Source organism: Labrus mixtus, chromosome 14, assembly GCF_963584025.1.
Source record: "Labrus mixtus chromosome 14, fLabMix1.1, whole genome shotgun sequence".
NCBI lineage: Eukaryota > Metazoa > Chordata > Actinopteri > Labriformes > Labridae > Labrus > Labrus mixtus.
The window spans coordinates 20129403-20148470 of record NC_083625.1 but is presented as its reverse complement, the minus strand read 5'-3'; the positions used below and the strand labels follow the sequence as shown (position 1 = coordinate 20148470).

At 41.0% G+C, this 19068-nt stretch overlaps 1 protein-coding gene across 1 annotated transcript; it reads right to left on the bottom strand.

Moving 5' to 3' along the window:
* Window positions 1-1680: 1680 nt before the first annotated feature.
* Window positions 1681-8257, bottom strand: LOC132988343 (alpha-2-antiplasmin-like). The gene is made up of 9 exons (XM_061055686.1): window positions 8102-8257; window positions 7310-7378; window positions 6975-7218; window positions 6469-6612; window positions 6320-6362; window positions 5251-5396; window positions 4079-4221; window positions 3412-3616; window positions 1681-2490 (listed from the first exon to the last, which is right to left on the bottom strand). Exons 2-9 carry the CDS (start codon window positions 7361-7363, stop codon window positions 2057-2059), a joined length of 1413 nt encoding a protein of 470 aa, XP_060911669.1. The 5' UTR covers window positions 7364-7378; window positions 8102-8257; the 3' UTR covers window positions 1681-2056.
* Window positions 8258-19068: the final 10811 nt, after the last annotated feature.

The window sequence follows — 19068 nt, the reverse complement described above, 5'->3', positions numbered from 1 at the left end:
CTCCGCTGCTGCCAACAGAGCACCGGGGGCGCGCGGCGCGAGACAGACAGACGCTGCTGGATTAAGATGAAACAAAATGTTCCCATATACAGACAGAGACAGAGGTCAGGACAGGTAATAAGCAGGCTGTGACGTTTAGGAAACCCAAACATTAAGCTTTACCAATCCCAGTGTAGGTCATGAATTGATACTCGTTCACCTATTCCCCTGTTCTGACCGTTTCCATTTTCATTGTTAAAGTAAATTGTTTAAAATGTGTCCTCTCCTTTTAAACTGGATTAAATGTATTCTTTGACAGGTCCTACAGGTGCCACGAGAAAGTCCTCATGAGATCCTGAAACTTAATGATGACTTGACTTTAAACATAGGTTTAGTCACTATTTAATACATTTAGATATTTAATATAAACATTCTAATGAAATTACACATAATATTATACCTTTAATCAAGAGCCCCTTAGAATAATTGAAATTCTATTTATTTAGTGTTTGACTGGTTTATTTCTGCATTATATTTTTATATGCATGAATCAACATCTAAATTGAAAACTTCCTTCAAAGTAATCCAGAGGAAGAAAAAGCTTTCGCACAACACTTAACAGATATATATTATAGATTTCTTATTTGTAACCTGGCAAGTTCTATAAAACAGGCATAAAGTCACTGTGTGAAGATTGTAAATAAGAAAGATGACAAAGCCTCTGAGTCTAAAAAAAAGTGAAAATAACGCATACCTGCATTCCTACAAATGGCCAACAGGAGGCAACTCCACAAACTGCAACCTCCTGTGTTACTTAGTGCTGTGCTCATGATGGATTAGTGTTGGGTCTTTGTAGATAATATGAAAAAGAGTAAGGTCTTTTACCTGCTCTTTCTTAAAGTGTCTTGAGATAACATTTGTTATAAATTTGTGCTATACCAATTGATTGACTGATTATTTTAGCAATTTATTTATTGATTGATTGATTGATTGATTGATTGATTAAAGAATGAAGTCAATGGGGTTGTAGAAAAAATTGCACTTCCAATAGGACTAACATTAAAATGTATATTTTTACAATTGAAAAAAACAGGTTTACAGTCTTGTTAAAAAAACTGTTTTGGTTTTCATTATTCAAAGAAACTCTACAGAAGTTTTTTTTTTTTTTTCGCATCCGTTTTGATTTTAAAAAGACCAAGAGTGTTACATAAATTTGAGCCTGGTTGAGTTGACCGCCAGGTGGGTGTGTTGAAGGCTTAAGACCCTCCTTGGCATTATGTGATATCGCTGGGCTTCATAACGCCTTTTCAGAAACCAATGGGAAACGTCACTGAGACTAATTCCATGTCCAACTTAATGGTTGCAAAAATTTGACTGCTTGTCTTGTGAGTCTCTGAGAAAAAGAACATACTTTGCACTTGACCAACTATTTCAAAAATATTTTGATTTCCCTGGTCTCGAAACGGCCAAAACATAATTCATAACTTGCTGTGACCTGATACTTTTTTTTTAGACTTTTTGCATAGCAATAAAATCAACCATCTAATTAATATAGAACCATCTGACTACAAAAACCAGGATGGAAACTTATAATGCCAAAGCATAAACAAATGGGTAACATCCCAGTGGTCACATCCACTTCTTATTCAGTTCATGGTTAAAAACAAAAAGATATGAAAGTACCCCTCAAAAAAACACAACCACTTTTCCCAATGTATTTATTAATTTATTTTTTTACAGAAAAAACAAAATAAAGAGATTGATTTAAAAGTGAGCTGTTGAGGTGCTGATAGGCATATTATGTTTTGGGCAGAGCCAAGCGAGCGGTTTACCTGTGTCCGGTCTTAATGCTAGTCTTTCCAGTTGCCTGCTGTAGCTTAATATGAACCTGATAGACATGAGAGGGGTATCAACATCTTTTTTCAACTCTTTGCAAAAGGCCAACAATCATGTTTGCAAAATGTAAAAATTATATTTCTCAGCTTTGGGCAGGTACAGTTGACTGACTCGAAACAGGTTTCCTATCAATTACTTCTTCTTCCTGTCACTGCTCTCCAGTCCATTTTTCATGCTGCAGCTACTCCCTGTCACCAGTGGGGGCGCTACATGACTGCACGCTGCTGCCGTCTACTGGATCTATTTCACTGCATGATCTGTTGCTGTTATCGTTATTAATGTCTCTTTTGACATTCTCTGTCACAGATTGGTCGCTTAGGGTGCCATTCCCAACATGGGGATCATCATTGGGCATTGGGTTGTTGTCAGGGGCGGGGTTTGTAACAATGCCCATGAAGAGCGGGGTCAGGGTGGCGTCATCGACGAGTGCAAAGAGGAAAGGGGAGTTGACTGAGAAGAGAGAAACGGAGCGCATAGAGGTTATAACAGTGGTGGCAGACGCTTCCACGCCTTCCTCGCTGAGTTCTACGGTGCTGGCGTGGCGGACACCTGTCACCTTCAGTGGGTGGTCGGAAATCCCAGAGAGGTTTGGACCCGAAAACAGAGAACCAAGGCCTGAGAGAGAACCAAAAAGGAGAAAAAAGGCAGGAAAGTTACAGCCAGGGCCTCTATGGTTTTATTTTCATGTGTATGGGAAGAACAGATGGTCTGATTCACGAATCAAGAATGAGTTATTGCTGCTTGATAGCTGCATCTCAAGGTATAATTCACAAATCATATAGTGCTTATGATATTCAGTGCAAACACTCCCAAAAAGTTGTCCTGCTCCATGGAGTTTTTTCTTTTCTTGCATCTGAATGTGGGTGTGAGTTTCACCATTCAAAACAAAGCTTCTGCCCTGAATGGAGCAAAACAAGGAAAAACAACTCGAAGAAAGAACAACTCACGCATTCTTGATATGCGAAATGGCTTCAAGTGACAAGCCGCTGACAAACCCAGACTGATTAAAATCCTGGTTGTACTATAATCATAGTAATGTTTGATTCATATTTACATACAGTATTTACAGATAATTTATTTTTAAGACATGTAGAGGTGGGATTGCTTTCCTGATATCCGTTTGCATTTGAATTCCCTTCCCTTTCACTCTGACTGCTATCAGCACCAGTGTTGAATTGGACACTTTTGTGCAATGAGACTAATTTGTTTAGAAAGGGGCACATTTTTCCTCAGATGACTGCAAAATAGTGTATTTAAATACATGCAAACAGCACCAGCACACAGAGAAGCTGTTTTCTCTGCAGCACAGTAAGGAGAGACGTAACCCTTGCATGTGTTTTGTGTATATTTGATGATGTATTTTTGACTCATTTGCACATGTTTAAGGGGCAGATAAGCCATGCAATCTTTTTTTAAATCTGGTCCAGAGTTGAAAAACTAAAATGAAGTCATCAGGATTTCCAAACGTCTGCACTAAAGGAGTGCTGTAATAGTGTGGATGCTAAGCATTTAGATTAAAATATTGGTGAAGCTTACCCATTTTGGTCAGTGCTTCCTCTAGCTCCTTGCGGTACTGCAGCTTCACCTTAGGTAAGTTGACCTGCATTGTTTTCTCCTGAGGTAGACGTTTGTAAAGGTCGGAAATATTCAGTTCTGGTAGAACAGATGTCACGTTTCTTCCGCCGGGCAAGGGCATGACGATTAAGAGGCTGGTGTTTCCTTTGAAGGGAAAACTGGCAACCTTTTCAATAAAGAGAAGAATTTGAGAAAAGACCATGACAATACAGCTAGAGTTAAATATAGCTATAATATAGCTATATACAATACAGCTAGTTAAATGAAGTTATGCAGCCTATTCCAAAAAGAGAAGAACTTCAGAGAAGACCAGTACAATACAGCTATAGTTTGTAAAGTTAGCTATAGTTATGCTATACTTAGCTATACTCGGCTTCTCCCACTGTCTTAAATTTGACCGGCTAATCAATGTTGTTTGCAGGCAAATTGTTTAAGGTGCTGGTGTCAATCTTTAAGTAACATTTTGTTGTCCATGTCATTTTAGCATCTGTTTTTGATTAGGAATGATTGTTTATACTGCAGACAAAGCTCTAGCTTGGTTTGATAAAGCCTCAAGGAGATTCTGGACACTGTTTGTGGTAATGGAAAATGTCCACACTACTGATGTCCAAAATAATGCTGGTGTTACCTTTGCTTCCAGTTCTGGATCTTCCAGCAGACGGAGAGGGTACTGGGCCGACTTCATCATATCCACTGACACCGAGTTCTGGTTGTCCAGATAGAAAATTCCCTTTGATGTCGCTTGGGGGTCAAATCTTGTTTGCCATTCACCTAACATGCACAAAGGAATGTAAGACAGAATCATTAGCAAGGTAAAGCCTTAATAGAACTTACCACCTCACCTGTTTGGAATGTTCATGTCCAAATATAAAGGTGCTGCCCTGGTTTTAGTGTCAGGTCTAATGACATTGGTGTGGCATGTGGCTTTTTGCTGATGATGTTGTGCTTTTGGGTCACACCTTGACCTCCAATGTGAAGTTAACATGAATAACAGCCTTTTTAGGCTTAACCTGGTTAGGCTTCAATTGTAGATGGGCTCAGAGAGGGGTTAAGCTGGATCACTTAATGGAGCCTAAGTGGGCTACATTTTGCCCATAGCCCTTAGCCCTGTATGGCGCATCAACCCACCTAGACTTATCTTTTATTGGGCCGGCATGGACACTAAGGACAAAAAGGACTGTTTGTGCTAGCTGGCAAGCCATTTGTGACTAAAATGAAAGTTAGCATTGGGGGAAATTGTCTTATTGTTCAGGGGCATCCTAATTAACTTGCAATGTAAATGGCTTTTTCGATCCTCATGTATCTTGATACACTGAGACAGATAAAAAGAAAATTGCCCCAAAATGCCTTTTAAAAAGACAGCAGGTAACACATTTATATTCCCAAAACAGTAGATAGATGGACAGCAACTCAAAGTTGCAGTTACACGGGCTTAGGAAGTTGTGTAGAGTGCCAGGCCTAAGGCTCAGGATTCAGCATTCTGAAAACAAAAAAGGTATCTGGACCACAAGGATCTGCTCAAGTAGGGGCTCTAAAGTGGCACTGGCCCTACACTTACTTGTATAATACATTTACTTTGGACTTCTCCACTAATAGTACTACTGACATTAGCAAATCAACTAAGGAGGTAGACCGCTAAGATTTCATTTAAATGAAAAATTGATAATCCGATTTTAAACTCTGGGCATTCATATTACTGCTGAAACATCTGACTTGGTCACTTGGTCTTGTTGTTGATCAACTTTAGTATACATTTTTGTGTTATTCCAGTCTTGAATTGTCTTTGGTAGAATGGTTCACCTTTGAAATAGACTGCATTCATTAGCATAAGCACCACATCATGTGGGATACTTTCCAGGAAGTTAGGTATGTGACCATGGGTAGCATTCTCTACCCATTGGTTGACCTCCTCCACGTCAACCAGAGGGACAGGTCGTGATTTGTATCTGAACAGAAAAACAAGTCTTTTTACGTCCACATTAAACATGATGCATGCTGGAACATATCATTTTGTACAAAATATACATATTACTAATTAAGGGATGACCCTGGATGCTTAACCCCTAGTATAAGCAGATTATGTAGTTTTATAATGCTTAAGTGGGCAATTTGCTGTCATAGTCCAGGCCAGTTGGACTGTTAGAAGGAAAAATAAGTACAAATCTCCCTAAGTGAGTGAATATGTTTTGGGAGATTTATGTTTCATTCCTGAAGTATTGTTCAGATATTTGTTGATCAATGTCAAGGAGCATTGAAGATGTTCTGGCAGCACCTATTGGTCCATCATCTTATCATGACACTCTGTGTTGATTTTAACTTTTTAATTTGCTAACTTTCTTTACAAGAAGTACCTATGAAGTATGTTATTTCTGCCTACTTCCACATATAATCTTGATATCATCTCATATCATCCTGGGGTTTTTTTTCAAACCAAGTTATTCTTTCAATAACCATCAGCTTTCACTGGAGAGTTTTCCAGCTAAATCCACATTTGATTTACTCGTGCCAACAGCTGTTTCCCATCTACCTATTTGCTCTCCAGTATTAATTGTCATTCAATCTCTTTGTCAGCCAGTTTTCCATTTCTTACAGGCTTATGATCTTCTCAGTTTGGCAAGTTTCCTGCCCTTTGCATGCATGTTTGTGCCCAATTATGGTTGCCAAGCTTCTGTTGCTACCTGTTAGAGTAAAAACTGTTTTGAGTAATCTTGAAAATTTGGGTCTTAACTTTTAGCCAAGCCACTGCCTTGATAATTCAATGGGGAAATCAAGCAATTTAGTCCAACTCAGATGTGTTAAAACTGTGATTTCTTTAACTGTTAGTGACTGCATCAAACACATTTGTGTTTTGTCTGATTGTATTTGATACCTGCCCAGAGACTCCTCAACAAAAGACAGCCTCACTTCAAATCCTGGGAGATTGAAAAAAGAGAGAGACAATTGAAAAGTTGATCAATGACCCAATCTTGATCCAAAAACATCTAGTCTCAAACCACCACCAGATTTATCACCACACACCAGGTCTCAGGTACATGCGTGTTGCCACCTCCAAAGATGTGTTTCTGAAATGAGGTAGAAGGCCCCCTTGTATATGATGATAACAGGGCAGACTGTCTGCATGGAGGCTCTTCAGCAGCAGCTTTTCTGTCTCATTTCTGGCACCTGAGAGGAAAAATAGTCTGAGCAAATCATCTTCAAGGAATGCACTGCAACAGTTGATGAAGGATGAATGCAACAAATTTGAACAGGCCATTCAATATGTTGCTCTACATGTATTTAGATTTGTTTGAGCGTGATACCAGAGTAAAGGTCATGCTGTCCATTCAAAAGTTTACCCTTATTCTAGACTTTGCTTAAATTCAGTGATAAAACCAAACTTCAGGGCATTTAAGCCTCAGGTATACAAAAAAAATGAATTCTGAGGTTTAATTTTAGACTTCCAGTGAATTTTAGTTGTGGATGACAAAGTTTTGAACTGATCATCAATTATTTTCTTATGCAAAATAAAGTGTATATATACTGACCTAAAGTGAGCTGGGCAAGGGCAAAGGCCAAGCTGAGAGGCGATAAGATTATATTTGGCTGCTGTTGATCAACAGGAAGGTTTTTCAGCAGCTGTAAACCCAATCGCTCTATGGCGCCCCCTATGGCCCTTCGTTCCTTAGAACTAAACAACCACTGTCCACTACAATTCTGAACATCCCTTTCCATTTCCTCCTCTTCATCTGAAGGACTGAAGACTTCAGGAGCTCCTGGACTGGGGTCTTCCTGAAAATATGACGGGCAGGGTTATCGATATCTGATGGGTACAGTTACATAAAGGCAAATAATGAATACAGTATACAATTAAGGTTCTTACAGTCAGTCCCATAATGCAGAGACAAAGTAAGACAAGTAGAATATACAGCTTCATTTCCAAATAACCAGCCTGAAAAACAAAGAGAAAAAGCATTTGAGTGTGTCAGTTTAAAAACATCAACTGAAAGCAAGAAAGAAATGGTGGTTAATTAGGCTTCAGTAGCTTCAGAGGGCTTTTCTGTAAAAGGTAGTTCTTTTCACACAAAAAAAGACCAGCTGAAATCAAATACTCGGACAACCATAGGTTGCCATTTTCCAACATTACAGTAACAGTTCGGGGAATACAGGAGCTAACTTTTCCAAATTGGTTCCAAGAAAGGGTAAAGTTATCTGATTAAATGTGCATATCAGAAAATCCTTTGGCTATAAAGAAATGTCACACAAGAAAATTGACACATTAGACACCATTTTGCATTGTTTTCTGTCCATGCATCCATTTTTTCCCATCTAGTATGTTTAAAGTCACTTGAGGTTTCAGATATGGCTGCTGTGTTTACCAGCAGACTAAAGGTTACAGACTCTTTTTTGGCTTGTCCGCAATACACTAAATACACAAAGCAATGAAGACACAAAACTACACAAACTACTGTTAAACACTATACCATATATGCCAATATACACAATTTATTGTAGAGTGGTGGACCTGTGAAATTGTATCCTCTCCTTCTACATGCAATTCAAAACAATAGCTCGTTATACCTTTTTATACAACTGATTATTTAAGCAACATTCAAACTGATTGAAAATCAAAATGCAAATAAAAAAAGTTAAATTAAAGACTGTCTGAACTCACCTGGTTTGTGTGATGTGGAGTCACAAGTTAAAAAAGCAAAGGGGTACAAAGATGAGATGAATAAAATAGGAGAAAAGAGAGATAAAGTGCACCTTCTCAAGGCTAGACAGCGTAGTGCCTGAACTCAACAACTGCCGCCCCCCTGTTGGCTGGTTAATAATCAACCCTGAACTGATTATGCCTTATGTATGTTTGGTAACACAAATTGTAAAAATAAGAGTGTCCATGAGACTCTTTTCTTTAGATATTGATGGACACTTTGGTTTCACACAGCTAAATACTTGGCTGGGAATGCATTCTGGAGGACATGGGATGAAGAAACTAATTTATATTTTTCTTACAGTAATTTAGTGATTAGAATCTTAAAAGGTACAATGCAAAGGTACAAAAACAAAAAGAGGGTCCTCTCTCTGTGACTGCAAGTCATAATAAAGGAAGGCTCAGCCTTCTTGGAGTTTCCTGGGGGACTACTATAGCTTTGTTTTTGGGACTTCAGTGCATTCCTTGGCAATAGAGACACCTCAAGTGGACTGATTAAGAGGAACAGCCCGCCCAATCTTAACCCAAGTAGTTCTATGTTATTGGACCTATAAACATAGTTAGAAATTGTCCACATTAAACACCATATTTGAGCGAAGAGTGATTGGTTGTGCACTTGGTACCAGGTCATCCTGGACCAAAGATGAATTACTTAATTGTCTTCATCTGATCTCTGTTCGTTATACTCAGACACTCAGAATGGAGCAGCGCTGTTAATTGATCACCATGTTGTTTAAGTTGGATCATGCGGAGGGAAAGGGTGCCTACCAAAATGGTGGACATACACTTGCAAAGCAGCTTCAGGTGGACGTCCCTGTACACAAAGTTATGAACTCATACTTTGAAAGAATGTTTTGTACATCCTGGGGGAGGTTGATGACATGGCCAAAATACAATGTATTAAAGTTGTACTTTTGTACATTGAAGTCAAATTCCTTGAATGTGTGAACATACCTGGCCAATAAAATTGATTCTGATTCTGATTATTTAAAGAGACACAGCGTGCAAGTTCTTGGCAAGATTTGACAATAGTGGCAAGAAAAACTTTCTTTTAACAGGCAGAAACGTTAAGAAGATCCAGGATCATAGTAAACATCACTTAGAGGTCCGGGACAATGTATGTAGAGTTGAAATTAGGGTTGTTTTTTCCCTTTTTTTATTTAAAAAGGGTCTTCTTCACTATTAGGGTATCATACTTCACAGGCTCCTTGGAAAGGTTATTTACTAGGGTGCTGCAAAACAAATTTTCCAACCTCAAAAAAACAGGAGGAACAAAAGAGATTCCACCCTGGCCATGAAAGAGTGGACCAATTTATCCTTTCAGGGGTCATGGGAGTTTTGCTAATCCAGACTACATGTGTTGTGGTCTTAGAGAAGGACTACAATTGCGTATGGGAGCACTGCACCTGTCACTGTTTGAGCAACTCAGTTACTGTATAACTAAAGTGAGAGCTGTGTTCAAATCCTTGATACAAATTCAAATTAATTTGGACTGGCTGATAGACCCACAAGCGCTAACCCTTGTCTGTTCTGTTCATGATTTTAATATTACAGGAACTGCAGGCGCATTCAGCTTGGAGAGTTTCCAGTTTTGGGGACCTCAAAGTTGCAACTCTGCATTTTGCAGATGATGTGGTTCTGTTGGCCTCATCAAACTGTGACCCAAAGTTGCCCTAGTATGTATGTTGTAAGACAATCAAGCTAATGGAAAGAGACCACAATTATCCATATATGTTTGACGTGTCTTTGCCTTTACACAGCGACAAACATGCCTGTCCAAATATCTGGGACAGATAAGTTCCATTTTAGAAGTTTGTGTATGCAGAAAAAATGTTGGGGAAATGTAGCTGGTAAGATGCCAGTGTCTTTGGACCTAGAGTCTGGGTTCTTAGTGTGAAAAAAGTGAATTGCCCTCCAGCTTATGTGGGAGTGAGTTACTGCAAAGCAAAGGAGTTCAACTATCTCTAGGTGGTGACCAAAAGAATGCCATTGCTGATGCAATGTGTGGATGTAGAGTGGCTAGGCTCAGTCTTAAAAATAAGGCAAGGAGCTCACACATCTTAAAGGAAATCAGGGATAGAGCTACTAATCCTTTGATTGAAAGAACAAAGACAAAGAATAATAAACAAAATGAAACAACACATCTTTTCTAAATTAACAATATACCTTAACAAAACATGAGTAAACTTTTAAAATACCCAAGAAATCTAACCTGAACATGACAGAAAAAACAAAGAGCAGAGGTAACAAATATTAAATACCAGAACAAGCTTCAGTATTTCAATTCCAGTTTATAACAAATGTTATCTCAAGACACTTTACAAAAAAAAGTAGGACTAGATCAAACACTTTATTTCATTATTTTACAAATTCCAACATTAACCCACCATGAGCAAATGGCTTGGCAAGATTTAGCAAAGTTACAGTGGCAATGGCAAGGAAAAGCTTTCTTTGAAGCTGTTTGAAGTCAGTCATCCTCTAGCTCTGGGCCTTCATAGCACTCCACACATACAATGATGACAGATAGAGTGGGCGTGTGTTTGTCCTTGTCTAACCTTCTAGTTCCAGCTTAACGCCCCCACAATCCAGGCTCTGCATCTGTTCACCTTGATCCCTCTGGTCTAAACAAAAAGTAAACACAAGTCTCTATAGTAAAAGGTACATATTGTGGACAGTGGGATTACATACCTGTTTGTCTTAGAAGTGATATCAATAATGATCACTTTAAACATTGAGTGTATTTCAGAGATATGTTCATATAAAAAGTGGATTAAAAGTAAGGGAGAGAGACTTGTTTGCCATAAAAGAAAAAAACGTTGTGTTCCTCCCACACACTCTGCTGCTTCCAGTACTTACAAATACAATTGCCAGCTACACACACAAACACATTTATACACATATCCTCCTGACCCTGCAAACTCTTTAGACAGCAAATGATTATATTCAACGGCCTGTTGATTTAGGTGCCGTTTAAAGACACTAACAGTCAAAACAGTTGTTACTGTATGCTAGTTGTTAACTTTTTGTGAATAACTCAGTGCACATGTGTGTGAGTGGTAGAGTGAGTGAATGAGGAGAGTGTAAGGCCATCATCTCAGTGTTGTTAACTCCAAGGGCCTAACTGGAGAAGGCTATAGCTTTTTAGCTATGTAATCTTCAAGTATCAAGTAGACATGGTGTGTTTTTAACTTGACAAAAAGAAGACACAACCACCACAATCCTGACCAACAACCTGCCAACAATGTAACCTTTAAGTTGATTTTGTCACATACTATGGAAAACTAAGAACAGGACCCACGTTCAGAAACCAAAACAAAAAAGGCAAAACAAAAACGTTCCTTCTGAACAAAGTCCAAATTCCAAAAGTAACAAGGTCCAACGAAAAATTCCAAACACCAGAAAAAACAAAAAGACACTGGAGCACAGAGAATTTGACCAGAAGCCAAGAAGAAAAGTTGACCTATGAAGACCTAACACAGAAGGGAATGAACACAGAGCTTAAATAGACATGGGGTAATGAAACACAGGTGAGACAAACAACAGAGGAAGACAATGTGGGGTAATCAGAACTGGCTGGAAAACACACACAGAGGCAGGAAGAAATACAAGACATGCAAAGCTGTGAGAACAAATTCCCCCCTGGGGGACAATAAAGTATTGTATTGTATTGTATTTTATTTCAAACACTGCAGACGAGTACTGCAAAATAAAACAGGAAACACTAAAGACACAGAGAAATCAATAATTTAACAATAACAATACACACTACTACAGAGAAACACAAGGATAAGAAATTACAAATAAAAACACTAAAGACTAAACTAGGAAACATTAAGATAACACACAAGGGAATCAAGCAACACCAGGGAAAAATAAGACCAAATCAAGAGACATTTGGTTTTGTGTCAACAGAAAAATGATTTTACTGACACAGGGGTTGCCTGTCACACATTCAGCTCTGATTACAAAAATAACCGGGCAAGCTAAAGCTAATTTCTCTCACTAAACAAGAAAAAGACGGTGAGTAGATTACAAAAGGGACAGAAAGACAGAAACACTTGAATTATTTATATATGTTTGGTTTGTTTATTATTAAAATGGTTTTGAAAATGATTAACTAAAAAAAGGAAGAAAAGGAGATGTTGACATTTATGAGTGACATGTATATTGTTTATATTTTAAGAAGTAGAAATAACATCTAAAAAAGTAACAGTAGAAACTGAAAGCACACCTTTTATTTTGTTTGTCTCAAGTGGCCTCCTTCATTTTAATCGACCCTTTTCAAGAGCTGTCTGTTATGTTATTTGTTTTTTCAAATACAAACCTACTTTATTTGAACATTGGAAAGAAAATTAAATGTAATATTTAATAGTTATTATGTTATTATTAGGCTATCATTTCATCGTATGAGTACCCTCGAGTTTAAAATAGTGTTCCTATACCATTTCATTAAACTTGTTTTTGTACTTGATTTGACAGTCAGCTGTTGACTGCCTACAGCTAACCTTTTATGGGCTATAGATGCAGTACACAGATACCTGTGATACTTCTCCATGGTTGCACACACAGGTGTGTTGGGGAGGTTTTCGATGTACTGTAATCAAAGTTATTAAAACTGTCATCCATCCGATAGAGCAGTATAACGTGGTGTTTCTCTAGAATTAAGATTTTTACTTTAGTTTCTGTTTTTTTAAGTCAACTCAAAGTTCACTTTCATACGGGCAGACTCTGGTGACTCTTTATGAAAACATCAACACAAGCAAATGGTAAATGGACTTGAGCTTATATAGCACTTTTCTAGTCATCTGACTACTCAAAACTCTTTTACACTGCACACCCATTCACACACTGATGGCAGAGGTTTCTATGTAAAGTGACAGTCAGAAGTGACTAATCCCACTCATACACTTGGGGTTAAGTGTCTTGCCCAAGGGCACTGAGCCACAGGCGCCCACTCACGCCTATGTGCAACCAAGAGCTACATTTATCATGTTTCATGCTTACATTAATCAGCTACATTTTTTATCCTATAAGATAACTAAGAGAACGATCGACCAATCTGCAGTGTCTTCCATTGTTGTAAAGTGAGTTTTAAACAAACCGAAGTACAATCAAGATTTTGGTTCTTGGTCCTTCACTTCAGTCCATATCGCCCTGTTTGTTTCTCTCCATAATGTTAAACTCTTTCTACCCCCCTTTAGGTTTTAAAAATAACTCTTCAAAAACTAGTAGGTTGTAAGCATATAAGTATCCTTTGCTGCTGGATCACATGGCTATTCTGTATAGTATTATAGGTTAGTTATAGGATTATGATAAACAACAGACAAGAGTCAGGGCACATGATGGAGTTACGCTGTTCTGTCTTTGATTTCTTTGATTACTTTTATTACAGTATGACGAAAATCTCCCCAACACAACCCCATGACTGTGAAACTATGAAAAAGCTCCGTCCTTCCACTTCTATCACTCTGCAGGAAGTAAGACGCACAGACACATAAACTATCACAGGTTTCGCTGTTCTTCATATGCCACGAAAAGGGGTGAACATATGTTTTTTTGGAGGGACTACAGCTACAGTTAAAAGTCCCTACATTGAGACAAGTCAGACAGGTCTGTGCAGTCTACACAGAACTACTGACATTTACCAACAAACAGTAGAAGGAAGTATTTCAGAGACAGTAAATCAATGATTCTCTATTGTATCAAGGTTGTCCCTTCACCAAACATATTTCCAATATGGGAATTGATTCCATTCAGGACATCTGATGTGGACAAAATCTTTAAGACACACCACTCCCGTGGCTGCATGCGATAGTATAAAAGGCCCATGTACGCATGCTCCGGTGATTCATTGATTTCAACTTAGGAAGCGTACAACATGAGAGCAGAACCGTAGAGGACAACTACAGAAAGATACAGCAGATAGTATCCGCTTACCTTGGGTAGGAAGGAGAGCTGGCTTACGTGCCCCTCTCAGGATAGTTGTTCTTTCTTGTCTTCTCTGGGAAGGAGTGGAGGACCTCAGCATCTTAGCTGGGGTTGTTTTCCTCTCTTTGCTGCGGTAAACCGGCATGGGGTGCCTTACAATTGTATTGCGTGAACCGCTCCGCTAATGCAGTTGGGCACAGGAGTTTGTGGAAACCGACCAAGTAGGTGGAAGCTCTCTCCGTCTACCGGTATCTGTTAGAGCCGATGTGTGTGTAACCTGTCATAATTATTGAAACAGTGAGGTGAGGATAAAGGTCTGTGTCACATGTGCTGAGAGACACAGGCCCCCAGACGGTGTATTGCTCGCGGTTCTCAAGCTAACGCATTGATGGGGCTTTCGCTATGCCCAGACTATGTCGGCATGCAGCGGTGTCAAAACAGTGTTATAAGTCCAGCCGGTGTATTGCTCGCAGTTCACGAGCTAACGCACTCGGTCTTACCATACACTAGTTGTGCACAGTTGTGGCCTGTGAGTCAGGCGCAGGCAATGTCGGCTACGGCGGACATCCATCTCTCTCCAATTGAAATCACCCACAACATAAGTGTTCAATACGTGCAGAAGATGGACACAGATTGTAAACTCCATTGACATAAACACAAGCTATACACTAGTTGCTCCCAAAGATATGTATGGCATGCCAAAAAGGCAATTTGTGTATAGGGAGTTTACATATGGAGATTGGATGCGATAAATACGTGCTGTGTTTGGAGCAGCAGCATAATAATATCCTGATGAGCCCTCAGCTGTGTGTGGATTTTCTCAATGCCTGCATGTAGAAGAGGAGCCCGTTTTTGTGCCATTGCAGCTAACCAGGCAGCTTCCCCTCTCTCTGTGCTAAAGAAAGGGAGTAGGGGATGACGAGGCAGAGGATGGCGTTTATGGAGAAACTGTCTTTTCCTCTTAGGGCGATAACTTGTCCTGTGGGCAACAGATGCTGGCTCGCACCCCAGGGGAGGAGCTAGCCTGCTGTTTTGAAATGGTAGCAGGGCACCCAGCGTGCTGGACATTGTCCTCCCCCAGGACCATGTGGCCTCCTCCTCTAGGTCCAAGGCAGAGGTGGTGGCAGGCCCGACTTCGGCGCAGGTGCTCCTCCTGTCTGCTTTACTGACCTGGTGTGCCAGCAGTTTCACTCGCCAGGAGCAAAGCATAAGTGGTCTTCGACATGCAAGTTTTCTAACATGTTTTCATAGAGAGCAGGTCGCTTATGGGACCCTTCCCTCGGTGGATCAGGCTCTCTCTCCACTGAATTCTCTCTCCAGATTAATTCCTGGCACAGCCACCTACCCTAGTGGGCATTGCAGGGTTATGGATTGCTTGCTAGCTAGGCTGCACAGAGCTATGACTTTGCATGCCTGTCTGACCAACACAGGGTCCATAGGGTCCTCTATACTGCATCAGATGGCCTGTCAGATACGGGAAGGTACATAGGGGGGACCCCAGCATTGTTGAACCTTTCCAATCATCTTTTCTGTGCCTCTCCTCTATGATGAGTGCACAGACAGAAGCATCAGGCTGAACTTTAACCTCCTGAGTTGTACGACACCACCTTTGGTTGTCTCAATCCCAGCTTGAGGGAATTGTTCGGGTCGCTTGCTTAAGGTGTCAGCGGATCCCTCGGCTATGTTTGGGCACCATACAGCTTTATTGTTGCAGAGGGCACGTATCAGTCCCCTCTGCACCCAGGAGGGTTGTGGGGGCCTGGCGGGGCATTCCAGGGGTTCTGGGCAGACAAGGGTGTCCGTGCCACGTCCATGCCCAAGCTTAGGTGACTAAGCCCCCTGCCGGAGGCCTCTAAGGGGCCTTGGCCCCCTGCCGGAGGCCTCTTAGGGGTAGCCCCACTTCTGTCCCCCAAGGGGGACAGGGCGGGGGCTGCCTACTGGGCTCAAGGTGACTCCCCACATACCATGCCAGCCTCCCCGGCAGGTCTGCAACAGAGATGCTTGTTTAGCCATGGAGAGACCCGATGGTGTTCTTATCCATGGTTCACGGCTGCTGCCTACAGTACAGTCATTTTGCAGACCTACAGCAACAGCGTTGCCAGTCTTCAGGGCAAAGCTGTGAATGATCATCAGCATGTGGATCCATGTTGGACACAGACTGCTGTCTATTGTGAACATCCCTCTTCCCCAGGCCCTTTCTTCCCAAACTCTGGCGTTTGGAGTGAAGGCTGAGGAGGATGTTGAGATTGAAACTGAAAAGTGAGAGAAGAAGATGAGATGAATTTTCCTGTGGGCTGTGAACTAGCCTGCGGTGTGAAGGGATGGCAGGTCAACCAGGTCTCTTGATATTGCTCGCCCTGGACCTTGTGGCCGTCACTTTGGTGGTGCGGTGTCTGAACCTGTAAATGGAGGTCCTAGCCTTCCCATGTGGCAACATTCTAGGCATGACACTTGACCCCAGGAGGGTGATGATTTTCTCTGTTCCCTGGGAGATTGCAGTTGTGAGGTTGCCTCGGTCGCTTCCAGCTGCAATCCAGGGCTGACTGCCCGTTTTGCTCCACCTCATGGGCTGATGGCCACCATGAGCAGGTATCACATCTCCTGTACAGATGGTCAGGATATGAATATGAATCTTCTGTCCTGTGCATATGGTCGGAATATGAATATGAATGTTCTGTCCTGTACATATGGTCGGAATATGAATATGAATGTTCTGCCCAAAGCCCCCCCCCCCAGACCAAGGTGCTGGTTCTGAGGTGTTCCACAAAGCCCTTTGATGGGGGAGAGATGCAGCCAACATCCGAGTGGGGCATGCTCTTGGAAGTAGTGGTCTAGTGGTCTATCACCAGCAGGTGTTCACGGACCCATTACTAAACAGGGCTGGGTCGCTATCCACGAGAGCTATTGAACGGCTATTGGATCAATGCGACCTTGTCAGCACATAAGAGACTTGTGGCTGGGGCCTGTTCTCACTGCCCACAGACAGCTCCGCCCATGTCTCAATGGTCGCTATGTTAATGTCAGGACTACCAGTACAGTGGTCTGCTTATATCAGCCGAGACGTACAGTACATGCACTGGGCCTTCTACACTCAGCAGTGGTCATCAGGTTGCAAGGGAGCCCTTTCCCTGAGGGCTGGAGACTTCACCCTTAGAAGGCTGAAGGTAACTGGTGTAGCTTGGGCAGGAGGGATGTAGATCTGATCTCGTCCAGAGAGTCTGCCATTCTCCAATTTTGGCAGCCCCTCCCAAAGAATGGGGAAATCGGTTCCCCATCCCTTGGTTCTCAGCAATCCCCTCTGATGAACGGATTGCAATGGGAACTCCCGCTTTGAGGAGTCCTTCTGCCCAGACAAGCAGGATTCTCTTCCATTCTTGTCAGTGGGGCTCGGATTAGTAGGGCCTGTTGTGTGCTGGTTGCATTGCAAAAAGAGCCATTTGAGCCCCTAGAGTCAGTGAGTCTCAGGTGGCTATCTCTCTGGGTTGCATTCCTCATAGCGATAAGATCAGCCAGGAGAGTGGGTGAGCTTCAGGCTCTGTCCGCACATTCAAGCTGCTGTTGTTTCATGCATGGTTCTCTGAGTGAAGAGGTTGTCTCTTCACAAAGACGCCACTCGGATACGGTGTCAATCAATGTAAATCACCAGAGCATGCGTACATGGGCCTTTTATACTCTCGTATGCAGCCACGGGAGTGGTGTGTCTTAAAAGATTTTGTCCACGTTGGAAAAACGTACTCATCGTATATATATATCAATGGAACAACTAACTGCCTCACTCAGAAAACAAACTGCTGAATTTGAATCTGTCTGGAACCCAACCTCAACTCATAACTACCCCCGCAACATCCCACCCATCAACTCTTTCTGCCTGTGCACCAATCACACCCAACACAAACACACACAAACACACACACACACACACACACACACACACACACACACACACACACACACACACACACAATACATCAATGGTCTCTCTCAACACTTCTACCTTATTTCATTTAATAGCCTGTTATATTTCATCTTTCTTTAACTGCGACATACACACTTATTCCTTTGTTGAATTATTATTATTATTATTTTTATTACTTAATTTTATTATTATCATTTTCAGATACGAAACATAGTATTTTTATATAATTTTCTTGTCATTTACATCATTATTTATTGATTGATTTTTGCTCTTTTTTTCCTCTCTTATTTTTCTTATTTTCTTTTTTTTGTTCACTACTACAACTTTGTTTTTTTCTATTCTTACAATTATTTTGATTTATAATGTTATTCCCTTTATTCCTTTCAATATACATCAGGCATCACATCATCTGTTCAATTTCAAAACACCATCATGCAAACTTTTTATCTGTTTATTCTTTATTTGATTGTTTTTTATTTTAATTTTATTGTTTTTCCCTTCTTCAACAGTTTTCGGCTACATGTTACTTCCATCATAAGACATATCATCATCATCATTAGTATTCTATATTTATTCTTATAATCCCTGTTTCCCCTTTCTTTTTTTATAAATCAGTCTTTCCTCTCTCTCACACACACACACACACACACACACACACACACACACACACACACACACACACACACACACTCTGTCGTACCACCCAAACGAGTCACCACAGAGCTATTTTTGTTGGGGAGGATGCTCAGGAGGGAGGGGCATGACAATAACAATACAGGCCGCTGCATTTGGGGTCTGGTGGTCCCTCCCTCTCATGTGTGCTTGCTGAACAGGCCGGGTCCTGCAAGCAACAAGTCCCCTCCTGAGGTTCTGGGGGCTGCTGCTGCAGGACCCGGCCAAAGAAAATAAAAATAATAGCTTCACCTCTCCCTCCATCCTCCCTTCCAATCAAATCAAACCCTCAAACCAAACCCAAAACCCCGGCTGCAGTCAACTTCCGCTAAAACATCATCATTACACAAACTCTCACCTCTCACACCACAACATTGTTTAACATATTCAACTCTCTACAACTTCTACCTCT